This window comes from Aulostomus chinensis, chromosome 14 (genome assembly GCF_037954235.1).
Source record: "Aulostomus chinensis isolate RoL2024-O1b breed Wild chromosome 14, RoL_Achi_v1.0, whole genome shotgun sequence".
Lineage (NCBI taxonomy): Eukaryota > Metazoa > Chordata > Actinopteri > Syngnathiformes > Aulostomidae > Aulostomus > Aulostomus chinensis.
This window is the reverse complement of record NC_141333.1, coordinates 2,509,193-2,535,746: the sequence shown is the minus strand read 5'-3', so window position 1 is coordinate 2,535,746 and position 26,554 is coordinate 2,509,193. Positions and strand designations below refer to the sequence as shown.

Genomic DNA, 26,554 nt, shown 5'->3' with positions numbered 1-26,554 from the left:
AAAATAATTAAAAGTACTTATTATTATCCTTAAGGATACAGTTGAGATTTGTCAATGAAATTGTACGATGATAAAATGTTTCATTTCGGTTGATATGTGATTGTTGAGCTAAGAGTTGAGCTGAACGACTTCATTACCTCAGTCAAGGAGCTTGTACTTTCACCCGTGTTTAGGTTTGTTCTCAGGATTATGCTAAAACTACCTGGCTGATTTTCATCCACTTTGATGGCGGAGTTTAGCGTAAGGAAAAGAAAAGCCCATTAATTTTGGGCACTTGCCGCTAACATTGTGGAAAACGGCGTATTTTTTTACGTTGGCTGAGGTGGAGGAATACAAAACAGAGTACCCTTCTGCTTTTGAACTGAAGCAGTTTATTTATCAGTCAGACATTTCAAAAACCTGCCATGCTGGTGAGCTGATTTATCACTTTCCTCACCACCAGAACTCACTTTCTCCCGTCGTGCTGTGGCGTCTGATACTGAGTCATCTGCACGTGAGTCCTGCATGTGTGAGCGTGAGCAGCGGTGTTTATTGGAACCCAAATCACGAGCTTTCCTGAAACCAAACCAAGTGATTTTGTGCCCGAATCCAACCAGAACTTAACCACAGCACTGACACGTCGTAAAACCTCTTTGTGAGGAACCGTCACTGCACGACCTATTCGTGCTCGCTGCGGTGGCGTCATCGTCACATGTCAGAGCAGCATCACCTGTGCGAGGGTTTTGAGTCACTCCTAGCAGGCTCCTTTATTCCTGGATAGAAGATGTTGTTCCGTAGCCGGGAGGGAGCGTTCTGAGTTTATTTGTGTAGCAAGTCTTTCCCCGTTTGTCATGTGGTTTCGTGGGGGTTTGAGTTAATCACATTTAAATGAAAATATTGAACAGTTTTCTCACTACTGTGAATTGTCTTTCGCTGCTTCGGTTTGTCGCAGAGTCCTGAAATAATATTTATTATATCTCGTAGTGGTTGCTTCAGCTTTCAGCGCTGTACAAGATTATTATTGTTACAATTAATTAAAATGCCAGTCAATTAAATCAGTTCTTATTTTGTCTTTTGAAATGTAAAATGCAAAGTACATTTTATTGGAGTCCATTTCTTAGTAGTTTATTTGATCAATAATCAACAATTGAATCCAATTTAAATCTTTTGGATTTGTAGTGATTTGAACCGGGACAAGCGAAGAAATCCTTAGACCTGACAACCAATACAACCGATAATCAGCCAGTGAACCAATAATGAATCAATAACTGCTTCAGTATCTTATTTTCTTGCAATGATCTGTCACATCTCCCAGTGTTCTCGGCCTGTCCAGTTTTAGGTTGCTGACCACGCTGCTCTTGTGGGTTTTTCTTGCATGTCCAGGAGCAGAGGAGAGTCAGGCTGCCATGTCTCGTGCCCGTCAGCCCCCTCTGGTCACGGGCATCTCGCCCAAGGAGGGCGCGGCCTGGACCAAAGTCACCATCAGAGGAGAAAACCTGGGAACGGGCCCGGCTGACCTCATCGGTAATATGTCTTTGACACATGACAGCACCGTTGGTGTTTGTTTAATCTGGGGGGGTTTAAACCTACCTGTTTAAAAATGTCTTCACTATTGATTTTCTAGAAAAATTAATTGTATCAACACAATCCTGCTTGTGTCTCAAACCCTCCCTCGGATATTTTTCCTCTTTTTTTTTTATATTTGTTTTCTGCGTAGTTGTGGGTTAAAATTGTAATTTGGGGAGGGTTTAAAAAAAATGAAAATGTTAAGACAGACATGCCGTTTATTGAGGTGTTTGTGTCGGACAGCAAGTAAATTTAAATTTGCGAAAGTTCATCACATGAGGAAACATTTCTGATTTTCGGAAATAATAAATCCCTGATTTTTATCGTTGAGCAGTTTTTGTTGAAGAATGGAGCTGCCGCTGCTGAATGGATCTTTATTTATTCATTTAATTTTCTGCTCTGGTATGTGGAGTATTTTGTAACTTTAGATGTATTAACTGATATTATTAATGTATCCATCAACAAACCCCAGTGGTCCCGTTTTAAACAGCTTGCTGTAAAGTTTGTTTTTGTTTATATGATGTAAGCAGACGGCGCCTGATTCTTTTTCCCCGCTGGAATAAGACTTTTATTTTATTTTTTATTTTTTTACTGCTTAAATTTTACTTGCATGACAATTAAAAAAGCGGAGTTTAAAAAAAAAAGATACAAAAAAAAAAACCTTAAGCTTGTTAAAAACACACACATGTTTTTTCATATTGAAATCTGAGTGATAATAAAAAATTGGCTAATGGTAACTCATGGTGCTGCATTATTACAAACCAGATTAAGATAGTTTTTTTGTGTTTTATATATTTGTATATATTAGTAAGCATGTGCTGACAAATTAAAAAAAGACAATTTCCTTAGAGAAACATGAATTGAAGCAAAAAGTCTTTCATTCATGTTCATGTTTGTTGCGAGATCAGAAAAGCCTCTGAATTCGTGAAAGAGAAAACCGTCCTCAAGCCGACCGGACGGAGGATTGACTTGTGTTTGACTGTGTTAGATTATGTCATCGTGAACAAATTGCTCTATCAGTATTGCATGTTTCTCAAAAGCATATCGTATCATTACGTGTTAATGTGAAAATATAGTTCTGTCATGATTTATAAACGCCACACAGATGGACTCCTTCCATCTTGTTCTAATTAAGTGTGTTTGAACGTCACACTTTTCTCTCTGCTGATATTTTCCCTCGTGTTTGCCAATCCCTCCTCTACCCTACTTCTTTGCTTTTGGTGTGTGCAGAGGACACACACACACACACACTCCTCCATGCTTGGCCAGCTGTGCTCTGGCCAGTGATACGGGTGTATTTCTGACCATGAACGTCCCAGAGGCCTGGTATTAGACAATTAGATATGTACAAATGTGTGCGAGTGCTTATGTATTCAAACCAGCTCGCCAGCGGAGCACAGGGGCAGGAAACGGGGCTCTAATGGACGCATTATTCACGGTTTTATGGGCTTATTTGTTGATCAGTTCTTGCGGGCTTTTTATGATGTTTGATTACACACACGTACAGCGATGTAATCCACAGTTCTGTCCTCAAGTGTCCAAACAGTTTTCAAGAGGGTTTAAAAAGAGGACGACAGATGTTCGGGCAAGGGGTGCACGGCGTGCCAGTAATGAGCCACTTAGTGCTGAAGTGACACGCGTTGAGGTGAAGGAGCTCACTGAGAGGAAGGAAAGCCTGGGCCACCCACGCCCGCCATGACCCAACTTGAACTTTGACCCTAGGTGACAGGTTGTCTTACTTGCTGATAGACGCCGATTCTGTCTGAGCGAGTGCCTCTTGTTCGAGATTGTCTGTCTGCTGCTACAGCTTTGTTTATTTGTGCTGTCACTGTGTGTCTGTATCTCTCACCCTTTCACCTCCCCCCCACCCCCCCCACCACCCCCCGTCTCAGGTCTGTCAATCTGTGGCCACAACTGCCTGCTGACAGCCGAGTGGATGTCAGCCAGCAAGATAGTGTGCCGTGTGGGCCCTGCCAAAGACGACAAGGGAGAGATCATCGTCACCACCAAGTCTGGAGGTCTCGGCACCTCCACCGTCTCATTCAAGCTGCTCAGGCCCGAGAGGATCGGTGAGACCCAGGAGACAGAAAACCTACATGATGACGTCTGTTATTTTCTGCTCTGGACAGTGAGAGGATTTAAAATTTTAACCAGAGCTGCAGTTAAGGATTATTTTCACAGGCAATTCAACTTCTTTTTTTTTCTTTTTTTTCCTTTTTAGATTGATTGTTTGTATTTTCAGTTTGGAAAATATCAGAAAATCATGAAACCCGCCTGTCAAACGCTGAAATTCATCAGCAGTTCAAAAACCCAAAAACCATTAAAATGGCAAAACAGAAAGTCATTACAATTTAAGGCTTGTTTTTTCCTTAAAATAACTCCATTTATTTTGATTGAGAAAGGAAGAAGAACCTTAATTGGTTAAGAGCCAGTCAAAGGAAATTTATTCAGCCTCTCTCTCAGCTGCCGTCTGCAGATCCTCTTGCTCTTTTCATGTAAGAGGAAATTACTCTCACAGAAAATCGGCACAACAAATATGCAAATTGAGAGGAAGCTGCTGAGGAGGCTTCACTCTGAAACTTAAACAAAACGCAAGCAAAGCAAGAAACATCTTCACCACTCGACTACAAAGATGATGACAAATTGTTGCAGACAAATAAAATAAAGCAGTTGTTGAAAGGGTTCTGCACAAAAATAGTTTTACTATGTTTGTTTTAGTTTAACATCGTAATGTCATCATCCAGTCCGGTTCATAGACAACTGATGTCTTTCCTTTATCAAAATTAAAAGCATGTTCAGGCATGAATCTGTTAATCTGGTCCTCCTTAATCAGGGGAGTGAGTATTTTTATGTTTTTGTTCTCGGGCTGAACAATTGATCAAAATGTTATTTAGAAAAAAATAATGTCACAGATTGCAGTATTTAATCAAAGGAGTTACAATTTTGTGTCACATTACACAGTTATAAAAACACTGTGTTGACACGGCAACGCCCAGCCAACAAATGCTGGTAAAATATGACATCATTTTAAAGAAAAAAAAAATTTTAAGAGCAAAAATAATCGTTCCCTCTAAAACCAGGAGTTTTATCAAAGCTCTATTTTCTACTAACAACCCTGCAGCGCAGAAGGACACTGGAGGCTGAAGCCTCGCAGCAGCTTTTGTTAAATGTCTGCCTGTAAATTTAGTGGAATAACACAAGGTGAGTGGGGGGGGGGGGGGGCACCTAATTATTCAATTATTGTTTTAAAATTGAGTAAGTTTGAGAGTTTTTTTTTTTTTTTTTTTGTACCTTAAAATAATGGAGAAACACAGTTAAAATATCCTCCTAGGAAGTGTGATATATGGTGCCGGCTGAATGTGTGTATATGTGTGGTTGCACATCTGGAATGTGTTGCTGAGCTCAGTGACGTGTGACATGCTCCTGCTGTCCTGGTCTGTCCCGTCCCGTCCCGTCCCGGTCCCGTCCTGGTCTGTCCTGGCCTGCAGGTATCCTGGACCAGTCTGCCGTGTGGGTGGATGAGCTGAACTACTATGACATGAGGACAGACCGCAACAAAGGCATCTCCCCCCTCTCCCTGCGACCTAGCAATCCACTGGGCATCGACATAGACAAGTACGGACCAAGAACAGAGCCCCCCCACCACTCACGCACACACACAAAAATCCCTCAACACAGTCAAACGGCTATAAACACACACGTTCTAGTTATCGAGTCATGGTTTGCGTCCCTAAACAGAAACAAACTCTCTCCATATGCAGGCTTTTGAAATATTATGCCAACACAGCAATGGCTGAACAGCCTCTAACCGCCGCACACAGGGAGTGGAAACAGAATAATTGTGTATAAATCAGAGAGGACAACTATAGAGTGGGATTTGGAAAGAGCTTGGGCAGCGACCCGCACATGTACACCGCCTCAGAGCAGGCAGCGTGGTGCTGCCTCCCACGCGCCTGGCAGGGAGCAGAGGAGTTGTAATGTATAGTTTGTGTTGTCAGGTTCTGGCATTTCTGGCTTAGTGTTTGTTTGGTTTAGAGGGGCCAGGGGCAAGTGACCGCTCGTGGCCAGAGACGAGACCCCCATAAATAAGTTGTACCACTCACTTCGCCTCCCAGGGTTGCATTAAACTTCCTGCCTACAATGTCTGCTCCATCTTTTTTTTGACAGTAATGTGAAAAACTGCAGTGCAGCTTTTTGTGTCGATGTCTTACAGGGAAGACGTTTTTAATGGGAGAAGCCCTCTGTTCAGTGAAGCAGTCGCTCGTGTGCCCAGGTTGGAATGGTGATGTCACTGGATGGTTATTCAGCTGAAGATGTGCGCACCAGCTGTGTGTAACATCACATTTGGCCCAGATATCGCAGCGTTGAAGTGTTGCAATGACTGGATTACCCACGCAGGCTAAATCTGTTGCGGTTTCTGTACCTTCTTGATATTTCCACTCTCCAACTAAACCGGGTCGTTACCAATAAAAGGATCTATCAGAGGCCGACAGATGCCGGACTTGCGGCTCTTCTTCTTCTCTTCTTGATATTTCTGAGAGGTGCCAAATTCACATGGGATCAGATGGGCAGCACCAACACTCTGAATTGCAGGGTGATAAAATGAAGCATGCGTCCATGTTGTGTTGTTGAGCTGCTGAAGCGAACACGCTGTGATTATAACACGCCTCCCTTGTAACAGGCTGCCACGTGTCCGTCTTTCTTGTGACATCTTGGTAGGATTTCAAGCCCTGGTCATTTTATTCTGGGTGTTAGAACAAAACTGTCTGCTTCTCATGGATCAGATTGACCACGTTTCCTCCTGGGTGATGAAACATCATTTACAGGTTGTTGTTTTTTTTGTGTTTTTTTTTACTATGGACAGCAGTGCCATCTGTTTTTGCCATTATTCTCTGCCGACCTCATCTATTCATGATAGTAATCCTAATACGGTGGAGCTCTCCTCCACTTCAGTCACATCTGGTTTGCCGACAGCCTGATTTCATCTGAACTAAGCCTAAAAAAAAATAAATCCAGATTGAGATGAATTCAGCATCGTCATGGTAGATCTTATTCCACATGATACTGTTGAGCTGTCTTATCAAACAGTCATATGCTTTAACTATAAAACATTCATCTGAGAGGTTTTCGGTTGGGTCTTCTTCAGCCCCCGATGGATCTGTGGAAGCCTGAGATCGGTTCATCAAGTGGAGCCGAAGAACCCGGCAGGAGCGTTCGGTGTGTTTCATGCAGGCCAGAGTGACAGAGACACATTTGTTTGATCTGTTTGAACTTTCCCTCATCCTCCTGCACTGTCACAAAAAACTGAGTGACAACAATAAAAGCAGTAGAACTGTTAATCAAAATTATGATGATAAAAATTCACAGAATAACCACAAATGATTAATAAGGAAATTCGTTAGTTTCGTGTCTGCATCTAAAGGAGCGAGAGGTTGCTTCTTGTCTCAGATTATTGGTACTGAAAAGACACAAACGTAACGTCCCGTTACCCAACTCAGACATTTGAAATCTTGATCGTGATGGATTACCATAAGTTCCAGCCTGTGTTCCTCCTCCCGAGCGGTGGGTCAGAGATGCGCCGTTGACAAACTGTGCAGTGTTCCAGAAGTCCAGCTTCAGGGTGGAGGCAGCCGTAAGCTAAATGGAACTGGACTATTATTCGTCTTATTAATTGCTCCTGTTTACCCTGCAAGGACGTGTCAAAATGTACCTGCTGGCTAAAACCCCTGATCTTTGATGACGACGCACAGCACTGCAATTGTTTTAACTTTTTTTGTCCATTTGCATGAATGTGTTAAGCGCTTGTTACATGACGTATTCTTTTCTTCAGATATGCTCTTTCACACTGTACAATCTGTTAGTTTTTTGTGTGTGTGCGTGTGTGTGCAGAGTGGGTGGTGGTGGTGGTGGTTCGCGTGGGCCACGGGTCATTAGTAGAGATCAAGCCTTCCTAATGAGCGCCGGGTCCTCCAGGGGCACCCAGGCGTCACACACTGCACTTCCCACGCCAAGATCTCTAGCTTGACTGCTTTGTGGCTGCACACTGCCCCCTGCTGGAAAACCGTATCCCAGCAACACCTCAAGTTTTAGTTCTCTAATTATTACACTTGCATCGTTTTCCAGTTTGTCATCTATTTACATTTGTACCAAAGAGCAAGCATTTATTTTCTTTTATGGCAGAGGAATTCTTCCTGCTTAGCGTCTGTGCTCATCTTGTTTATCTCTGCTCTCCCAGAGGCAAAATCCCACAGAAAGACATGGAGCTGACCTTTCCAGGAATGAGTGGCGACTTCACCAGTGAGAACTTCTCTGCCACCTGGTACCTCATGGAGAACCACGCAGGCACCAGGTCGGTTGTTCTTTCCTGCCCACGATTTCCTTCTTGCTCCCATTTTTGAATGAGGGAACTTCTCTCTGTGGAACTTTCTTGTTGCTACTGATCTCAGCCATTGATGACTGTTGTAAACTGTCTGTGTACTGATTGTAAATCTTAAGAGGCAGGCCTACAAGCATGCTGTGTGACATCATAGGGTATTTTTAAAACTGGTCCTGGTCCAGTATCCAGCTGACTCAGATATGGAAACTTAAACCTTGTGCACAAACACTGGGAAGGAACTTGGGAGTGAAGTAAGGGACGTCTTTTGTTCATAAGGTAAATTTGTGAAAAGAAAAATATTGACACATCGTTTTAGGACTTCATAGTCATGTGGAGGAGACTTTTCAGACACCATCCCTCAAACTGCTCATAAAAAATAAAGCAAAAACAATTATGAAGGGTTGCACTCAGTATCGTCTTGTCAGTGATTTCACCAGTAACCCGTTTTAGTTACTTTCAGGAGTTCAGTGTTTGTGGTTTCTCTTTAGTCTCCCGTGAATCCACTCTGTTAAAACATACGTCACCAGTTGTACCCTTGTCAAGCTGACTCAAGACTTCTGTCCAGTAGAGCTGTGGTGATCACTTGATTTTCCAATTCGTTGATAGAAAATTACTTGTCAAAAATTTTGACAGCTGAAAAAAAAAAAAGAGGGGGGGGGGTCATCTGTTTGTCCGTCAATATTCTGTCTGTCTGTCCTGATTTTTACAGGATTTTGTCTCAGAAACCTATCAGTTTCATGCTCCCACTGTATTAAAGGACATCGTAGTAGACAAGCGGTGCCCAGCAACCGACCTGTTTTTTGATGGAGAAAAAGTTTTCGTAAAAGGGAATACGTCCAAAAAATTTTGGAAATAAATACGGTTTTAGAATTAAAGGAGATGCACAAGTGAGACTCTCCATCTGGTGGCATATAATCTCAATATCATGAATATCCTGCTGCATCTCGATATAGAACTGACTACAAGTCGGTTCCATGACCTCCAGTTTGAGGTCGCTTCTCTGCATGGCTGCGTGTTCCCTCAGAGAACAGTCAGGTATGTAGATGAGGGAACCTGCTGACCCAGAAGACCCAGCTGACTGTCATGTCTGCGCAGACGAGAGTTATTTTGGACTCTCCTGGCTTCCTCTCCCCCTGCTTAGCCTCTCAGTAACCCAGACCCCAGGATCCAGCATGACCAGGGGCCTCTGTTTGGACCTCGCTGGGAGGCTGTTTCTTCCTGCAAAGGAAACCTCACTCAGGACACTGACACACAGGCACACGTACTCACACTCGCCCACTAATGTGTGCGTAGCTACTTTTCCGTGCGTGAACGTGTGTGTGTGTGTGTGTGTGTGTGTGTGTGTGTGTGTGTGTGTGGTGGACATGAACTGTTCAACTGTATTTATATTAACAGCAAATAATCAAAATATGATCACAAAAACATGCCTCAGTGAGTACAAATCACGCAGGAAAATAAATCTACCAACTTCATTTAAATCGTTGATTAAAACTTAAAACTGATTGCAGTGAATATCAAGGCCCGAGATGAATCTGGAACTTTTACACTTAGATAGTAATTTAATGCAAATGAATCATATGAATAAGTTTGCTACTTCCTCCATCGAGGATGGGTGTTTATGAAAAGGCACCAAGCACGTACAGCCCCTCGAGGCTCATTCTGATTTGTGATTTTGGGGCCTATCAATAAAGTTTCATTTATGGACGGAGCAGCCAGCAGATCGTCCCTGTGTGGTTCACGTCGTGTAGCAGCTCATCACGGCGACTCTCAGAGACAGTGGCTTTAGCCGAGGACCGCAGGACATTCCACAGTCATGCAGATACAGCAGTGAAATAAAATAAAATCCCGAACGTGGCCACACACGCTGGGATCGGACTCTCCACATGACAAAGTGGCTCAAACACAACAAACAGCCACAAGAACCTCAGACGTGGCGACTCAGCAAATTAACAAACCTCCTGTCATGCATTTCTTTATTACAATCCTTTTTTTTTTTGTCTCCAACTAAAAATGGAACTAGAAAATTATCATTACAATTTAGTGATGTATCACAGGACTTTATTTTGAATAACCTGACTCAGTTGTATTCAGGAGTAACTGGTTCTGTGTCTTACTTATGATGTTTCACGGCCTTTTTTGGTTTTCATATCACGATAAATCGAACTGCTGGAACAAGAATGTCATCCTGCACCACTGGGCAATTTCATGAGAAGCATCCTACAGTAAATGGATTTAATGAAGTATTAGTTGCAGCTTGGGTGTCACTCAGTATCAATTTGCTGTTTCTTAGTTTCGAGCAGTTGAAGGTGGCGGCCAGTAATCTGAAGAAGCAGGCGACTAAGAAGAACGAGGGGAGTCTGGCCTACGTGAAAGGAGGCCTCAGTACGTTCTTTGAGGCCCAGGACGCGCTGGCAGGTGAGAGGGATTAACACATATTGGTGTGCTGTGGAATTTACTAAATGGGCCACCATTAATACTCACCCCCAATCCATCACTCCTCATTTCTGCTCTGAAAAGAGGTCTTGATTTTTTGGAAGTGTTTGCTCAATGCGTGTGTGCGTGTGTTTTTTCCCTGCCTGCGGTTTAGCAGCGGTTGATTAAAGAAGCTGATTTTGGGTGCAGCATGAACACCTTACACTTTGTACTGCAGCTCCACCAGCCAACCACAATACTGCTATTTCACCATCAAAATGAGATCAGCTCACACACACACACACACACACACACACACACACATGCATGCGTGCGCAAGCACTGTCATTGGTTGACCTTTAGATGCCAGTCAGATTTCAAGGTAGCAGAGACTGACTGCTGTCGCTCTGCCAGGTACCTCAAATCAATTGTTCACTTCATCATTCATACATTTGTCTGTTTACTTTCTGCTCCCGCCGTGGCCACTCAGCTACTTCCCCGGACTATTTATATGTACACTTTCTGCCCCCATCATTATTATTATTGCTTTCCGTATGTTTGTGCCTCGTTTGGGAGAAAGGCAATGTTTTCATTGTTAGTGGTTGAATCTAAATAAACGGAGCAGCCCAACACAATGCGAGCCAGAGTATTAGGACTGATAGAGGCGATAACAGGCCCAATATGACCAATGGGAACAATGCGCAGTCATTCTCACGTTCTGACTGAGCGTGCCTACTGTGTGCCCACTGCTCCAATGGGAAATGTACAGTTTCCACAGATAGAGGGAGGAAGCAGTGCACCATGGATAGTCAGACTCAAGTTCCCTGTGACCTAAGAGGGCAGACGGATGCATCGTCACTGGAGTGACTCCAAAGGTTTGTTTGAATGCAAGACAAGCCTGATTATAAGATGCGCCGATGTTCCTGACACTTGCACCTCAACAGGGGACATCAGCACAGTTCAAATCCACCCAAAATGTGTATTTTGCCATTCGAGCACTCGTTTCCTCTGCACTCGCAGGCGTTTGCCCTGCTCCAGACATCACAAGGTACATTTAGCTCGCGGCTAATGGCGACTGATGGCGGACAGAGCAAAACTGCCCAAAAACTTCAAGTGCGTCGTCTGGTGTAACCCACATCCGTATTCTCAGGTTTGGCTTGTACGTTTTTACTGTTGTTAGCGATCCGTCTCTATTAGCTTCAAGCAAAATGTACGTTGCTGGCTCTTTCTGCACTCTAGAGACACAAAAAGGTAATGCAGGAGGCAAATAACATTTCTATATGTTCAAGACACCTGATTTTGAGTAAAAAAAAAAAAAAACCTTTTGGTTGAACGGTCACTTTTGACTCCAGAGTATTCGCTCTGAAAGCCAACTCCACAAACAAGAATTAAATTCAGACGCATTTCAGCCACACAGGAGGTGAAGTGCAGGTACGCTCCGCTAAAGCCAGCAGCTTTTAGATGGCATGAATATATCAGATGGTCCGAAACACATCTGTGAATGATAAAGACATAAAATGCTGGAATAATTATTGACAACACATTCACCATATTACCTTTGTTTGGGGGGGGGGGGGGGGTGCTCTCAAGTGAGGCGTCACAGTCGCCGAAGGTTGGAACGATGGTCTCTAATTCCCTCGTCTTCATCCTCCTGACTTTCCTCTTAAGCTTGAGATATTCTACATTTCTGCTCGATTTTATTTCTTTATTTAATGGTAAATCAATCTAATGAGACATCCCTCATGTGAAAATTCACAAATTATGACCCATTAGATCCAGTTGTTGCAGACATGACACAACTGTTTGCTTTTTTATGAACGTTTCGGCTGAAAAATGCCCGAAACACAACACGAAACGTTCCGAAGAGAAGACACTTATTTTATTCAAGGAGTTATGAACACGTCACTCCTCAAAAGCAGCCTCCATGTTTCGTTTGGACCGGTGCTTCACCAACATGACTAAAAAGTTTATTCTTAAACTTCTTGACTCCTATCGTCTCATCATGACTCATTACAGCACCACGACATCCTTTCTCGGCCAACATTTGGCTCCCGGTCAGAAAAATAAAGTGGTGGTCCGGAATGAATAGCTCAAGTGGATATTCTGTATGCTGGGTCTGGTCAGCCAAACCAACATACCAGCCAGCATTCTTGTAGCGAGCCAGCCAGTTCTGCAGTAGCTCACTGCCAGGCCCAGTTAGCACAGCTGTCTGAGGAGCTGTGAATCCTTTCTTTGTCTCTCAGCGACGTTTGGCAGCCCCTTGTTGTTCTGAGTCATTCCAAATGAACCTTACCTGAGACGTGGCTGTGAAAAATCTAAAAGAAATTAGCTGTGAAAAAAAGGTATCAACAGGGCACTTTTGTGTTCTCCTGGTTCAGAAAGTTGCTGTCGTGCTTCCAGCCTTCTCCTCCTGTTTATTTTCAGTTCTGCTTGCATGTGAAATTTTTATTGATGACTTTAATAGAACTTTGGAGTTATTTTTTAACACATTGCTGCCGGTGAGGTGGAAAAAAAGGAGGAGAAGCCAAACCTGGAAAAAGAAATGAGGTGGATAGAAAATAGAGCAAACAGCAAGACTTAGGTTTTTCTCCCTCTGTCTTTTTCTTTTCTTTTTTTTTTTTGTCCCCACTAATTACATCTTAATTGCTCTGCAGTGTAGTCAAGCACCTCCACGCACAACAAAATCACATCTCTTCAATGAACAGGGAGGGCTGCTTAAGCACATCGTTTAGATTTTTGCACCTGTACACCACAAATCTTGCTAATTACGGCTCGGTTTGTGTTTCTTGGCAAATGTCAGCTTTAGGCGCGCCGTTTTTTAGTTTCATTCTTTGTTTATTCTAGATACGGGATCGAGTTGCATGACCTCTGAAAGCTTTGGTACAGAGTGGGGCAGGGATGGGTTTTTAGAATTTTTCATTGAAATGCACGCAGGAGGGTCTGCGGTGAACTCAAGTGTGAGATATATGCACGATTTATTCCACGCATTTGATAAATTAACGTCAGTGAATCAAAAATTACAGAGTTGAGGTTGCAACATCCTGTGGGGTCATGAGGTTCGCTGGGCCACGTCGCGCTTTTTACTTTTTCAGGGGTTTTGAAAAGTAGAAAGAAGACATTTTAATGAATGCGAGTCTTCTGGTTTCAGGTGCCTTTTTCTTATATTTCAGAGGTTTCATGGATCATCACTCGATGAAGTACGATGATGAAGTCAGTTGTTTCTGTTTTTTTAAGCCTAATTTTTTACGCTAGTTGCCAGAAATCTTAACAAAACATTTTTGCGTGGTTATCATTCATCGATTCTGGTAGTTAACACAACGTTTTGCTAGTTTGTACAAAGAGATCCTTTTTTTTGTAAACTCTCCATGGGAACCTCTCCAGGCTGGTGAAAGAGATGGAAGGTTTGGGGCATTTTGTCCTGTTTGTGTGTCACATTGAGACGGAGCGAGTCGCTGTGGCTGAATGACTGACTGACAGTCTGACGGAGAGTCCAGCTTTGTTGCAAGTAAAATGTTGAAATTTGAGGTTTTTCATTGTTGTGTGAAAAGGAAGTCTCCCAGTGATGCAGGAAACGGAACGGCTACCGTGTTCCAAAAATGCCAGATTCCCAGGCCCTATTCCCTGAGCCCCCGGCCCTGGCAGGAGTCAAAACATCTCCAGCTTTAGAATCCAGGGACACTGTATTTTTATTCTTATTCATTTTTTTTCTCTCCTCAATGGTTCCAGGAAGTGAAGTGGGAGCTGTTGCTCTTCCTCAGGTCGTGGCTGAGAGCGTTATCCGGACCCTGGTCTGATGTTTAGGTTATATGTGACGTCATCAGCCCTTCAGTGTGACAGACGCGAGAGGACACGCAGCTGGTTACAGGACGGGGGGGGGGGGGGGGGGGTGGAGACGTGAAGCAGACCTGCTCTGTTTGTGTCTATGTGTGTGTCTTCCTGTGTGTTCAGCCCTATCGGTCCTGTTCTCTCCCATATTCACTCCCACATCCAAGTGCTTTTGTCCTAACCTGCATCTGGCGGCATTTTCGGCGAGCAGAGAGAGGTGCACGAAAGGGCTACCGACGTCTGTACTGATTAGGCAATGGCATGTTTGAACAGTGTGTTTTTGGAATACCTCAATCTCTGCCTTGAGGCTTCTGTCTGTCAGAATGGACCCACATATTTATTTACAGAACTCTCCCCCCTTCACTTTGCCTCCCGCCTCCCTCCTCTGTCTCCAAGCTAACAGTCGGTATTTGTAGTGGAAAAACTGTGGGAGAAGAAGAGGGGAGGCAGGGAAGTGGAGAGAAGAGAAATGAGAGGATGGTTGTCTTTTTTCTTTTTTCCCATGTTTCTGTCTCTTAACCTCATTCTTGAGATGTCTGCTTGTTGCATATTTGAATCGCTCCACAAGTATGTATGAGAAGGTCTTCTAAACCGTCTCCAGCTCTCCTCCACTCTGTCAATAAACCCACACTGCAGCTCTCAGCACCCAGCTGCCCACTACTGCACACCATTTATTTATTCACTGGGCTAGCCACACCACTCACTCGCCCTCCTTTTCTCTCATTTTTTCCCCTCTTCAAATTCCCTCTCCCGCGTAAAGCTCTTCACGCTAAGGGATTGATACAAGCCATAAGGGAGTTCCTCCCCTCATCCACCGGCTGCACACGGTGTTGGCATCCACTCGTTCTGCTCCACTTTCCCAAATGTTATTTTTCAGTAACATTCAAAGATTCCCATCACCTCAAGGTCATAGGGCTCCAAATGTCCCAAGACCACAAAACTGCGCTGTTAATGGCTTTGGTTAGGTGAATCGATCCGGTGCAGTCACCGCAGGGACAAGGTCGGGTCTTCTGTTGCGTGGGAACTGGCAGGAGGAGGGGTGGGTTCAACACCAGTAAGTGTGGGTGGGGGACCAGTGAGGTTATCTCCCATCTACCACTTGGCTTGGGCCTGTTTATTGTTTTATTCAGTTCCTGAAATGGGAAAATTCTGTTTTTGTGCTCATGCTTGTACCTGGGATGTGTCTCATGTTTGTGTGCATTTTGCTGCTGGTTCTTCACTACGAATCAGGATTGATTTTTGTGTTCCAGCGATCCACCAGCGGCTGGAGTCAGATGGTACAGAGAGGGTGGAGGGATCGATGACCCAGCGCCTGGAAAACATCCTCAACAGTGAGCATCCTGTCATTCAGTTGCACCTCAGTTAGCACGTCAACTGCAGATTGAAATTCTAAAACTGTGCAAGATACAGAAGTAGTCAATTCATAAACGAACGGTGACGGAAGGGGAATATTAGTAGCACCCAACATGATGAGCTCCGTGTTGAATACCTCATGAGACCTACAGAACATGCACAGGGCTCCAAGACCACCCTCTGTTAGAAGCGTATATTTGCTGGAGTAAATCGATCTCCAGCAGCATGACTTTGAAACGTACGATTTCCTGTCCACTTTCAGTCGGACTACTTATGAGTTGAAACAGCAAGCAGATCCTTCAGGAGATTCTTCAGGAGATCCCATGTTGCTGTCTTCTCATCTCATTCACGATAATGTGACCGCTCGAACGGAGGGTCAACAAGCCCCTCTTTTTCCTGGACTGTAGAGCAAACAAACGTCCCAGCCAGGCTTACCTTTCATCCTTTCAGCTAATGACTTGTCGGCCCACAGCCCGAAAGACCCAGGCCCCTGTTCATCCCCCCTGAACCCGCGCGTCAAACACACCGCAATCAGCCAATCACAAAATGATCTTTCAGAGTGTGAGAATGTGAAAACTTGGAATATTCCTCTACTTGCTCTCATTCTATTTTTTCTTCAGGGGTTTTGTTTGGGGATGGGATTTGTGTGTGTGTGTGTGTGTGTGTGTGTGTGTGTGTGTGTGTGTGTGTTTTGAAAAGCGGAACTTGACTTTGCTGGTGTTTTTTTTTTATATATATTTGACGGCACATCCGAGACCACCCACAAAGCCATTTACACAAAGCTGTCTTGACTGAGAGATAGATGTCACTTTCTCCTTAGCAGCACTTTACTCTCCTTTTCCTGGTTAGAAACCTTACAGAGCAGGAAGAAAACCAGAGACCAACAATAAGAGGGAAATGTGGTATCGACATTTATTTTTCTAGTATCCCAGTTTCTCATTTTCTCCTGCCTTTGACTCTCTCGCTCACTCTTTGACTCGCTGTCTTCCTCGTAGGAGCGAGTGATACCGCAGATACTCTTTTCCAGGAGGTCTTGGGGCGGAAAGACAAAGCCGACTCCACACGCAATGCACTCAACGTCCTGCAGCGTTTCAAGTTTCTTTTCAACCTGCCACTCAACATTGAACGCAATATCCAGAAGGTATTACTCAACGTGTACAAAACAGTTCATCATATCAATACATGCGTCTTACTAATCTAAAAACCCTTTGACCCCAGCTTCAGCCGTGCTGGTGCTCCTGCTCTACGAGCTGTGTTTAGTGAAATATTGGATCATTCGTCAAGCTTTCATTTCTTTGAGTGATGGAAGAGGTGAAAATTTGTTTCGCAGTCTGCACATGAGAGAAGATATTTACTTTTGGTTATTTGGGAGGCTATCGCTTTCATCCGTGCGCTCATTTGGCTGTTAAAGAGGGACACTGAGGCAAAAATGCTTATGCTGCCTCGTGTCCTGTGGCTTAATATTCCGTGGTTATTATAAAACCAAGCACGGCAATCATGGAAACTAATTGCTCCCAAGAGAAGCTTCCCGTGCCAGTACGAGTCCACCACCATGTGTAACCTCACCTCAGTTTGCTTTGCTTTATTTTTCGAAGGCGACTGGCCTGACAGCAGCCATTTAAAGAAGAGCAGAGGACATATAGTTCAGAATATACATGATATATACGTTCAGTCTAAAAACAGAACCCCACAGTGCAGAACCAACATCCCAGCTTCAGCTAACTTTGCAAATTAAGAAGTGTCGTTAAAACGATTTTAACAGGCTCCGTTTAAGAGCTGGTAAACAGCTTTTATTTGCCAGCGTTGAGCTTTCATGGATGTAGAGTTGTGTAGACGTCAGCTCGCACTGTTGAACCTCAGGTTCCCTCGACTCAGAGGCAACGGCTTTCAGTTCAGTGCCCGAAATTCAGTCTGTGGTTAACAAGAGTTGATGATATTTGAAAGCTTTTTTCCACGGCGTGAAATACAACTGCAAATACCACACGACAAAGCTTTTATGGCGCTTAAAATGATGGCTGCCTACGAGTGGCGAAACAAGACGACAGAGGTTGTCGAAGGCAACATCATCACACCCTTTTTGTTGTTTACAGCCTAAAAAGCTTTTTTTTTCTTTCTTTTTTTTTAAATCTTTCTCGCGATTAGAATTCAGGCTTGTAAAATAACAAAAAGGATTGTTGAGCTTGGGCTCACCCTGCATCGTTCTGTTCTCTGGTTTGTCGCTATTATTAGTTCTCGCAAGCTTCTCTTTCATGTTGTTTTTCTGCTGCCCCAGCAATCCCCAGTATGTAGAGTTTATTTGTTCTATGGCACAGCTTGGGTAGCTTCAGCCAGAGGGTGGAGCTAGAGATGCTTAAATACACAGTGTGTGTTTCATGATTGATTACACACTCTCGTATTAACCGAATTGACTTGTGTTCCCAGGGTGACTATGACGTGGTGATCAATGACTATGAGAAAGCTAAATCTCTTTTTGGCAATACAGAAGTCCCCGTTTTTAAAAAAGGTAAACTGAATTCTACTTTCTCACGTTTAACTCAAATGCATGGATGAATTGTTCCTGATGCGCGCATTGCTAACGTCTGTGGCCCTGCTGTGTGAAGTGTATGCTGAGGTGGAGACGAGGATCAGGTCCCTGAGGAGTCTCCTGCTGGAAAAACTGCTGCAGACCCCGTCAACGCTGCACGACCAGAAGAGATACATCAGGTCTCTTTATGTTTTTTTTTGCGGTTGCTATGGTCATCCTGTCCTATCTCAAAGGAATATTTCACTCAGGAAGTGTATTTTGCCTTTTGAAGTATTCAAAAGTAGAAGTCTTTTGCTCAAAAAAAACCAAGCAAAACCTTTTTATTTAAATTTTTCCCCTCCTGCATGACGGCTAACAACAGCCAAACTGTCCTAAGATGTCTGTTTACAGACTCGTGGATGCGTGGCTCGTCTTCATCCAGCCACATGCTTCATCGTCCGCAAACACTTTGATTTGAGCTTAAGACAAATTCTGACTCCTCCAGTTTGGCGCTAGCGTGGACGAGCATGACCAAGTTTGTTCAGCTGAATGTGCCAGCTGGTCAGTTTGTTTCCAGCTCTAATCAAAGTGACTGCTGGTTACTCAGCAACCGGCTGGATAAAGGAGACGTGCGTCTTACCGGACGAGGCACTTGACCCCGGAAACTGACGTTTCTGGACAGTTTCATGGTCACAGAAAAGCAATGCAGCAGTGAAAGAACATCTTCATGAGCTCAAGAAATCTATTTGTAGGTTCTTTAAAGGCAACACACACTTTCTGGGTGAGGTGTTGCTGGAGTGAGGTTGTGTTCAAGGTCTCAACGTGAGATACGAGCCGTTCATATTGCAGTCGTAGCACACCCAGGTGCGCTCCTCTCTCAGGCTCTGTGTCCCGTCTTTGTTAGAAACTCATCATTCCTTTGTCTCTCACTCATCTGTCTCTCATCTCTCCTCCCCAACCCTTGACTGTGTTTCTGTTTCCCTCTCCTTCCCCTCTATTCATCTGTCCATTCATAGTTGTGGTCTCAGACGATTTATTATTGTTAAGTCGGACCTTTTAGGATCACAGGGTCCAGCTCTCAACCACACGGCAACATCTTTCAACCCGCCGCATTAGGCTGGTCTCTGAACGCCCACTCAGCTCCTGTTTACCCTTCTGCCGGGTGGTGGGAGTCGGTGTGGGTGTGTATTTCAAGTCTTGCTCAAACATTTGAAAGATGCTGCCTAATGAGAAACAAACGAGCGGCTGGTTCGTAGGATGACGGTAGAGGGAGCCAGGCCGCAGCCCAGGGAGTGAGTCATCTCAGACGCCACAGGTCACTGAGTGATTATCTGGAAATTGGCTCCCCGGGGAAGGATCGGGAGGGGTGGGGATGGATATGTTGTTTAAGTGCTTGTAAAGTTCATGGCAAGATTTCCTCCATGTGTATTTACTCATATTTTGGGGATTAATATATTGTGTTACCTCTGCCAAGGAGGTTACTTTTGCATTTGTTAACAGAATTACGCAAAATCAATCAGGCTGATTTTCATGAGACTTGAAGGAGGAGTGGAATTTTGGCAAAGAAAGAACATAATCAGATATTCAAATACATCCAGGATTTTTTTTTTTTTTTTTTAAACATTTTGTTTTCCACTTTCTTTTGACATTGGGAGTTCTGGCTGAAAACCCTAACTTCTGCACGAAGCTCAAACTGAGCTGTTGTAGCAGGTAAAAAGAGACGTTCTGCTCCTCACACACACACACACACACATACACACACACACACACACACACATACACACACACACCTGCTTGGTGTATTTAGAAGGTGTCAGGTGCAGTTGGCTCAGCACACCTTCAGAGTCATTAGGATCATTTTAGGGTTTTATCCTACAAGTGTGTTTGCTGCTGTTGGAGGGCCAAGGGTCATGTGATGGATCCGATGTCACAGCCTGGCGTGTGAGCCGATAATTGATCCCATACAATATTTTGCTGTTGTTATTTTTGTCCTGTCGAAGTTACTGAGCAGGTAATGATGCACTTTGATGGCTGCACTTCGCTTCATCTGCCATTTTGAAAAAAAGAGCCTATAAAAACAGATGTTCCACTCTGTTCAAACTTCCAGAAAGACAGAAAAACATGCAACCTGACTCAGTTATGCAACTCCTGACACGTGCTGCCCATCTGTGATGGACCCGATTCCTCTCACTTTAAAGCTCGTCGCTCAAGGTTTACTGGAGCAATTTCATGGGAAATTTGGCTAATGGGTTGGATTATGTTCTTATATTTTTCTGGTATTCGATCCGGGGGTTTGGATCAGTATCGGGTTGATACCTGGCATCTCATCATCACATCTCTTATTACTTCTAAAATCCCATTTCAACTTTTGACTTGAGCCACTGACTTGTCATTCTGAGTGTCATCTCATACCCCAGACTTCAAACTCTGCTTGAGGCACCAGCGAAGCTCGGGCCAAGCTTGATTTGAGAGATTAAGGGTCATTGAGTTGCAGCAGTGACAATAATCTAGTGAGATTTCTTGAATTAGTCGTTAAATAGAAGGCAGTAGGAGGCAGAAGCAGTTGTTTTTCTCAAATAAATGTTTGTTTTCCTGTCCTTCGGAAGGTACCTGTCTGACTTGCACGCTCCAGGAGACCCAGCCTGGCAGTGCATCTACGCTCAGCACAAGTGGATCCTTCAGCTGCTGCAGAACTGCAGAGATGAGTTCATCAGCGGCCAGAGAGGTGAGTGACACTCATCACACTCTCATGAGGTGAAAACCCCCTCTTTCGCATTTCCAGTCAGGCCTGCGGTGAGCGTCGTGAGTCTGAAGGTAGCTCGGGGAAGAGAAAGCCAGCTGCCTCCTCGTCCTCCCAGGGCTCTGCCTGCATTCCCGCTCCGCCGCCGCCGCCCTCCCCTCCCTGTTCTGCTGGAGGCCTGCATGTTTATTTTCTCATGAATGTATGAATAAGATGAAAGTGAGGGAGCATTGGCTTTGGATTTGGGTTTCAGGGCTTGACATGTTACTGTGCACACACACACACATTCTCTCTCATTCACACACAGCGTCATAGATGGATTGAAACAATTAACCCCAATTAAGCCGTTTCTCCTTAAATCAGCCAGCTGAAGAATGTGGATGTGAAACCGTCCGCTCAGGAAGAGCAGCGATTCGCCAACCACACATAGACACACTCTCAGCCTCCTACACTCACACACACACACAAAGGCACCCACACAAACACATTGTGAGGTGGGTGGCTGCTTCACATCGTGCAGCTGGAACGTAAACAAGCCTAATGCTAAGGCTAACAGCGGTTTCCGGGGCTCAGGCTTGATGGATCTGAGGATTGCTTTGCTCCACACTTAAATGTCATCTCCATTATCATGTCAGGGATCGCGCCCTGGTCCAGGCCACGCATGCATTCCAATTTGTGGCAGGGAGTGAACCTGAAATTGCATGTAAATCACATGCAACCCATCTGTTTGCGAAATTGATGGTTTTCAAAAATACACTCAGACACACACAGAAATATTCACAGAAATGTGCTTTGATGGCACGAAGATACACAAGACACAACTTCGAAACGTCAGGTCCAAACACTTGAGTGCACATTTATGATACTTCATAATTCCTCATGCTAAAGGTGGAAAGCCAGCACAAGTATGAGTTTTCCTAGCAAGAGTTATGTGAGCTTTTCCTCATCCGTCTCATCGATGGCGGCATTCATGAGGAATTTAGGAATCTGCTGGTTCTTTGAAAGGTCAACCCCAAGTTAATAAGTGGCTAACTTTGCGAGGGTGACATCATTGTGCTCAGCCAGGTTTTGGCTTTGTTGCCATCAGCAGTCGTCAGTCAACAAGGCAGATTAACAGACAGGCGTCCGCCTCTGGGCCTCGGGGGGGCCCCATGTTGTGTGCCACTTAAAAGGAAACACGGCAGATTTTGAAGCATCTTGATAAGATTGTGCTCGAACGTGAAAATGAAAACACAGATGCCACAGTTAATCTTGTGGATCGTGAGTCACTGCTGCTGTTCGATCCATCCATCATATTTGATGTATTCAAAACCAAACAGTGCGACCGCCCTCACCTCTACCTGATAGCAATTTGGTCCCGGTTCATCTTCTTCGTCCCAGTCATTGATGAAGTGGTGCTTCAGCCTGGGAGAGGAAGGCCACAAGCCCGGTTCATCCTGCTTGTTTTCAGCAAAAAGTCAAAACCACAGCCCGTCTCTCTGCGTATCCCCTCAGCTGCAGCATCTCTCATCGTCAAATGTTGTGGCCATCTAGTGTTTACGAAAAGACCGGGAAAAAATTCCAGCTCCTGCATTGATTGGCTTAACATTTGAAGTCCCTAATTTTCTCCTTATATTTTGTTGTTAAGGATCTGAAGGAATCAAATTATTCTATGTAATAACCAACTAATTACTCATCGGGAAATCAGGGAATATTCAGAACTGCTGATCTGTGGAGTAGATGGACTTAAGTGTGTATTTTTATCTGCCTAAAACAAAACATGTCACAAAGCAGTCATCAGAACAGCAGCTGGCCACCGCTCCGTCCGTCTGACCGACATTCTTGTCCCGACGACTGTCTTCATCTGCAAAATTACAGAGACAAACACATTCAGAAATGTGCAGAATGTCATTTCTTCTTTTGTTCTCCCCATCCTACACACACACACACACACACACACACACACACACACACCTGGTAGCTATTTACCATCTTGTCTTCACTTTCTGCCCCTCGCCTGAAACCTGCGGCTCTTGAAACATCTCCTCGCCCAGGCAGCCCTTGAGCCTGCCACCATCATAAAACCACAACCACAACACCCCCCCCCCCCGACCCTGCTCTTCCTCCCTGTCCCTCCCTCTCTTACCCCTCCCTCCCTTAGCCCTCTGCTCATTTAACAAGGGTCCCCCCTTACCGGTACCTCACAGCCAACCCACCGCTGGTGGCCTCCCCTTCCTCCTTGTATCACATTCACCCGCTCAGTGGAACCATAAACCACCTTTGGTGTTGGTGTCAGGGTTTATTCCTCTGACAGCCTGAGTGTGTCGGAACTCCTGCAGCATCCTGTAAGTTGTGTTAATGTGAAATAAACCCATCTATCTTGCTCGGCCTTTTCTCGCAAAGAAACACAACAGAGCAAGTTGCTTCCGTATGTCAGAACCGCGGCGCTGCAATTGGACTCTGCCCGATCCAATTATAGACTGCAGTGCTCTTATTTCCCGAGCAGCGCTTCTTCTGCCAATGTCAATACAATTAGTAGGAAATTTTGTCCATAGGAAAACAGGTTTGTCAGTGAGTAATTAGAGGAACTCTAGTGTTCGCGAGTTTGACGAGGAAACATGCGGTTGTGATTTTGAGCTTAGTCGGTACGTCCCCAGAAGAAATGTGTTAATTATTACTCCTCAGTTGACCTGCTGAATTAATTAGATGTGTGTATGTGTATACGTGCTGCAGGGAAAACACGGCCACCATTCGTTAGCGAGCTACATTTTATTTACATTGGGCTTTTTACTCTGGGTAGAAACCCAACAGCTGCAGAGCGAACATGAAAGTTGCAGCCGCAGAATGAAACATTGGACATGGAGTAAACGCAAACTCATGAATAAAACGCGTGGATTAAAAAGAAACAATAGAAGGAAGTAAACCAATAAAATACAAGGCAGGCTTGAAAACCATTTCAGTATAAGAATACTATAATATTCAACAAACACCAGCAACCCAACCAACAAAACATTACATGGCAAATGAAGGGAAATCATAGTATCAGGCAACAACTGACCACTGCGCTGCATTACCCTTTGATAAATTCTCTTGAAGGTTATGATTGAAAATTCCCTTTTTGAATGTTCAGCAAAAAATTGTTCATGAAAAGATTTGTGAGTTAGAACATATTAAATATGTTTAAAAAATTGAATGCAATCATCCGGCCAGTGAAACTGCTGAAAGGTGCGGCTAAAAGTGAATACTTGGAAGGATGTTGCAGCGGCTTGGAGCATGAAGTCTAAAACCTAAATGCCAGGGAGTAACCAGCAACCTGTTCCAGGTGACCAGGGTCTGGCTGGTTCACGTCTTGGTTCATGGTTCAGGGCTTGTTTGTCCTGCGTATTCAGAATTACAGTGAGCGCCCCCTCGTGGGCTGCGGAAGGAATTGTAATTGAAGCCTCACTTTTTTATGTGGGAAAGTTGTTTCGTAGAATATCATATATTGAAATCAGTCCAAAGGACCTGCTGTCTGCTGCCTCTGGTCCCAAAGGTGTGTGTGTGTGTGTGTGTGTGTGTGTGTGTGTGTGTGTGTGTGTGTGTGTGTGTGATACTCCCAGCCATGTGTGTGGTCGAGGTCATGGACCTCTTAGGGAACAGGAACTCATCCGACTCACAGAGAAGCAGCCGACCTGATAAGGAAGTGAGCACAAGCGACAATATCGTTCTGAGATGTTCCTGATGTTTAACCTTCAGTTTTTGTTTTTGGGTTTTTTTTTTTTTGGAAAGATAAGAAAGATTATTGAACACACACAGCAGCGCTGCATGCACACACACTCACACCTACACGGTCTTGTGCACTTGTGCAGTCTGGGGGCTCCGGGGGTCCAGCCAACACCTGGAACAACAGCAGCTCTCGCCCTGTAAAAAGAGAGGAAAACATCGCAGAGAAAGCAGAACTCCTCAGCTCCATATGTGCTGTTCGTGTGTGTGCTGTGCGTGTGGGTGTGTGTGCGCGCGGGATGCGTGTGTGTAACATTTCTCTGTTTACTATTAATATGACTCAATTTATAATCCCCGTGTATTTTCTCGATTGGAAAGCTGTGTTGTGTGCAGCATGACCACATTCGCCCCCCTGCTTGGGGATTTCTCAATACTTGCTTGCACACAACATTCAGTTTGTGACTCACCCGTGTTCTTTTCTTTCAGTGTGTCAGACACATGATTTGGGAGTGCAACTCTTTGCCCGCTGACAGACATCATGTGGGTGTATTACTGTGTCTTACAAACTTCTTTCAATTGTCACTATAAGTTTCTACTCCTCTCAGTGCTGCAGTGTTTCACTTTCATTCCTGTTTGTCAACTTTCATTCCATCTACTGTCCTCAAGCCAGCCTATATTCTTTGTTATATATAGACAGAGTGTGTGTGTGTGTGTGTGTGTGTGTGAGAGAGAAAGAGAGAGGTGCCATTCATGCCTTCAGCAGCTCACTGTCGCCATCTAGTGGAGCTCGGCTGTGTGTCAACAGAAGGATGAGACGTAACTGAGCCCAGTGAGGCCGGTGTAAACCCGCTTCACCCCGGCTCTCACAAAGCTTGCAGATCTGTTTCTGCACCCTGGAAACAACAGGACATTCTCTCAGCTGTGGGCCGGGGCAGAGATGGATCAGAACACAAATAAAGAGAGGCCGAGAGGGCCCGGGGAGGATTGTTTGGTGTGAAAGCCTGCTGAGCTTATTGAGGAATGTGGAATTATGAAAATGGCTTATTTGATTATTTGATATCTGAAGTATGTGTTTCTTTTTCCTCCTGAGTTCATTTCGCTTCCTTTCTATGTGTCAGTGGGTGTCGGAGCGCTGGATCTGGAGGGGGATACCCGTCCGTCAGGCCTCGGCAGGCTCAGTCATACGACATCATTGAAGAGAGGGGGCAGCCTGCAGACGACTAGACCGAGCAGTGAGTACCGCGGTGACAGCTCGCCCACACACGGCCGCTGCGGTGGGACCACCCTGTCAGTCAGGCGTAGCGCAGAGCTGAGGGGAATCACTGCAACATCATTACAGTAACATTACCATAATCACCAGTAAACAAACTGGAGCCTGATGAGCTCGATGTTTTTTTCCCGTGACAAAATGTAAAACATGTTATCGGTTTATCTTTGGGTTTGTGTTCCAGTACGTTTGGGCAGCGCTGTGTTTTTGTGTCTCTGTTGCAGCCTGGCGCTTTGAGACGCCGCAGCAGGTGCAGTTTGTGGAGAAGCTGTCAGATGTGGTGATTGGTCAGCTGCCCAACTTCTGGAAGCTCTGGATCTCCTACGTTAATGGCAGTCTCTTTAGCGAGGTAAATACTTTGATAGTGAGAAGAAACAACTCCGGGAGTGAATGTCATGCACACAACAACACACTTAAGGGATCTGATCTTGTCATAAAAACTTAATTTCACGGGATGTGTTATTTATTTATTTTGTCTTTGTTTTATCAGGCTCGTCTTTGAGATAACAATCTCATTTTCAACAGAGAATGGAAGACAAGTAACTTTCACAAAAACAGTAAAAAAAGACAAAGTCAGCAAGGCATTAATATTAGCAGCTATAAGAGCCATTAAAAACAACCTCAGACGAGCTGCACCCAAGAAAAAGAGACTGTTAAAAAAAAAAAAAAAACGTGGGCAGCACTTTTTAAAGAGGAGAAAACAACATTTCTCATCAAATGAAACGATGACAGAGAGGTGTATTAACTGGGCAGCTCCATTTTGGGAATGTTCACCCTGAAATCTCTCTCCAGTTAGAATTCCTTTTCCCTCTCTCTCTCTAAATAGGGTCAAAGAGCTGTTGAGCTTCTGGG

General features: G+C 44.4%; 1 protein-coding gene across 1 annotated transcript in view; it reads left to right on the top strand.

Moving 5' to 3' along the window:
* The window catches only part of exoc2 (exocyst complex component 2), a 48,103-nt gene that overhangs the window by 9,930 nt on the left and 11,619 nt on the right, over positions 1-26,554 (top strand). The window contains exons 2-13 of the mRNA XM_086223998.1: positions 1,363-1,503; positions 3,438-3,614; positions 5,034-5,160; positions 7,781-7,894; positions 10,212-10,336; positions 15,409-15,489; positions 16,507-16,652; positions 17,933-18,014; positions 18,112-18,214; positions 20,621-20,739; positions 25,554-25,667; positions 25,927-26,051. Of these exons, the coding sequence (XP_086080124.1) occupies positions 1,386-1,503; positions 3,438-3,614; positions 5,034-5,160; positions 7,781-7,894; positions 10,212-10,336; positions 15,409-15,489; positions 16,507-16,652; positions 17,933-18,014; positions 18,112-18,214; positions 20,621-20,739; positions 25,554-25,667; positions 25,927-26,051 (1,431 nt within the window). The 5' untranslated portion in view covers positions 1,363-1,385. The remainder of the gene's footprint in view (positions 1-1,362; positions 1,504-3,437; positions 3,615-5,033; positions 5,161-7,780; positions 7,895-10,211; positions 10,337-15,408; positions 15,490-16,506; positions 16,653-17,932; positions 18,015-18,111; positions 18,215-20,620; positions 20,740-25,553; positions 25,668-25,926; positions 26,052-26,554) is intronic.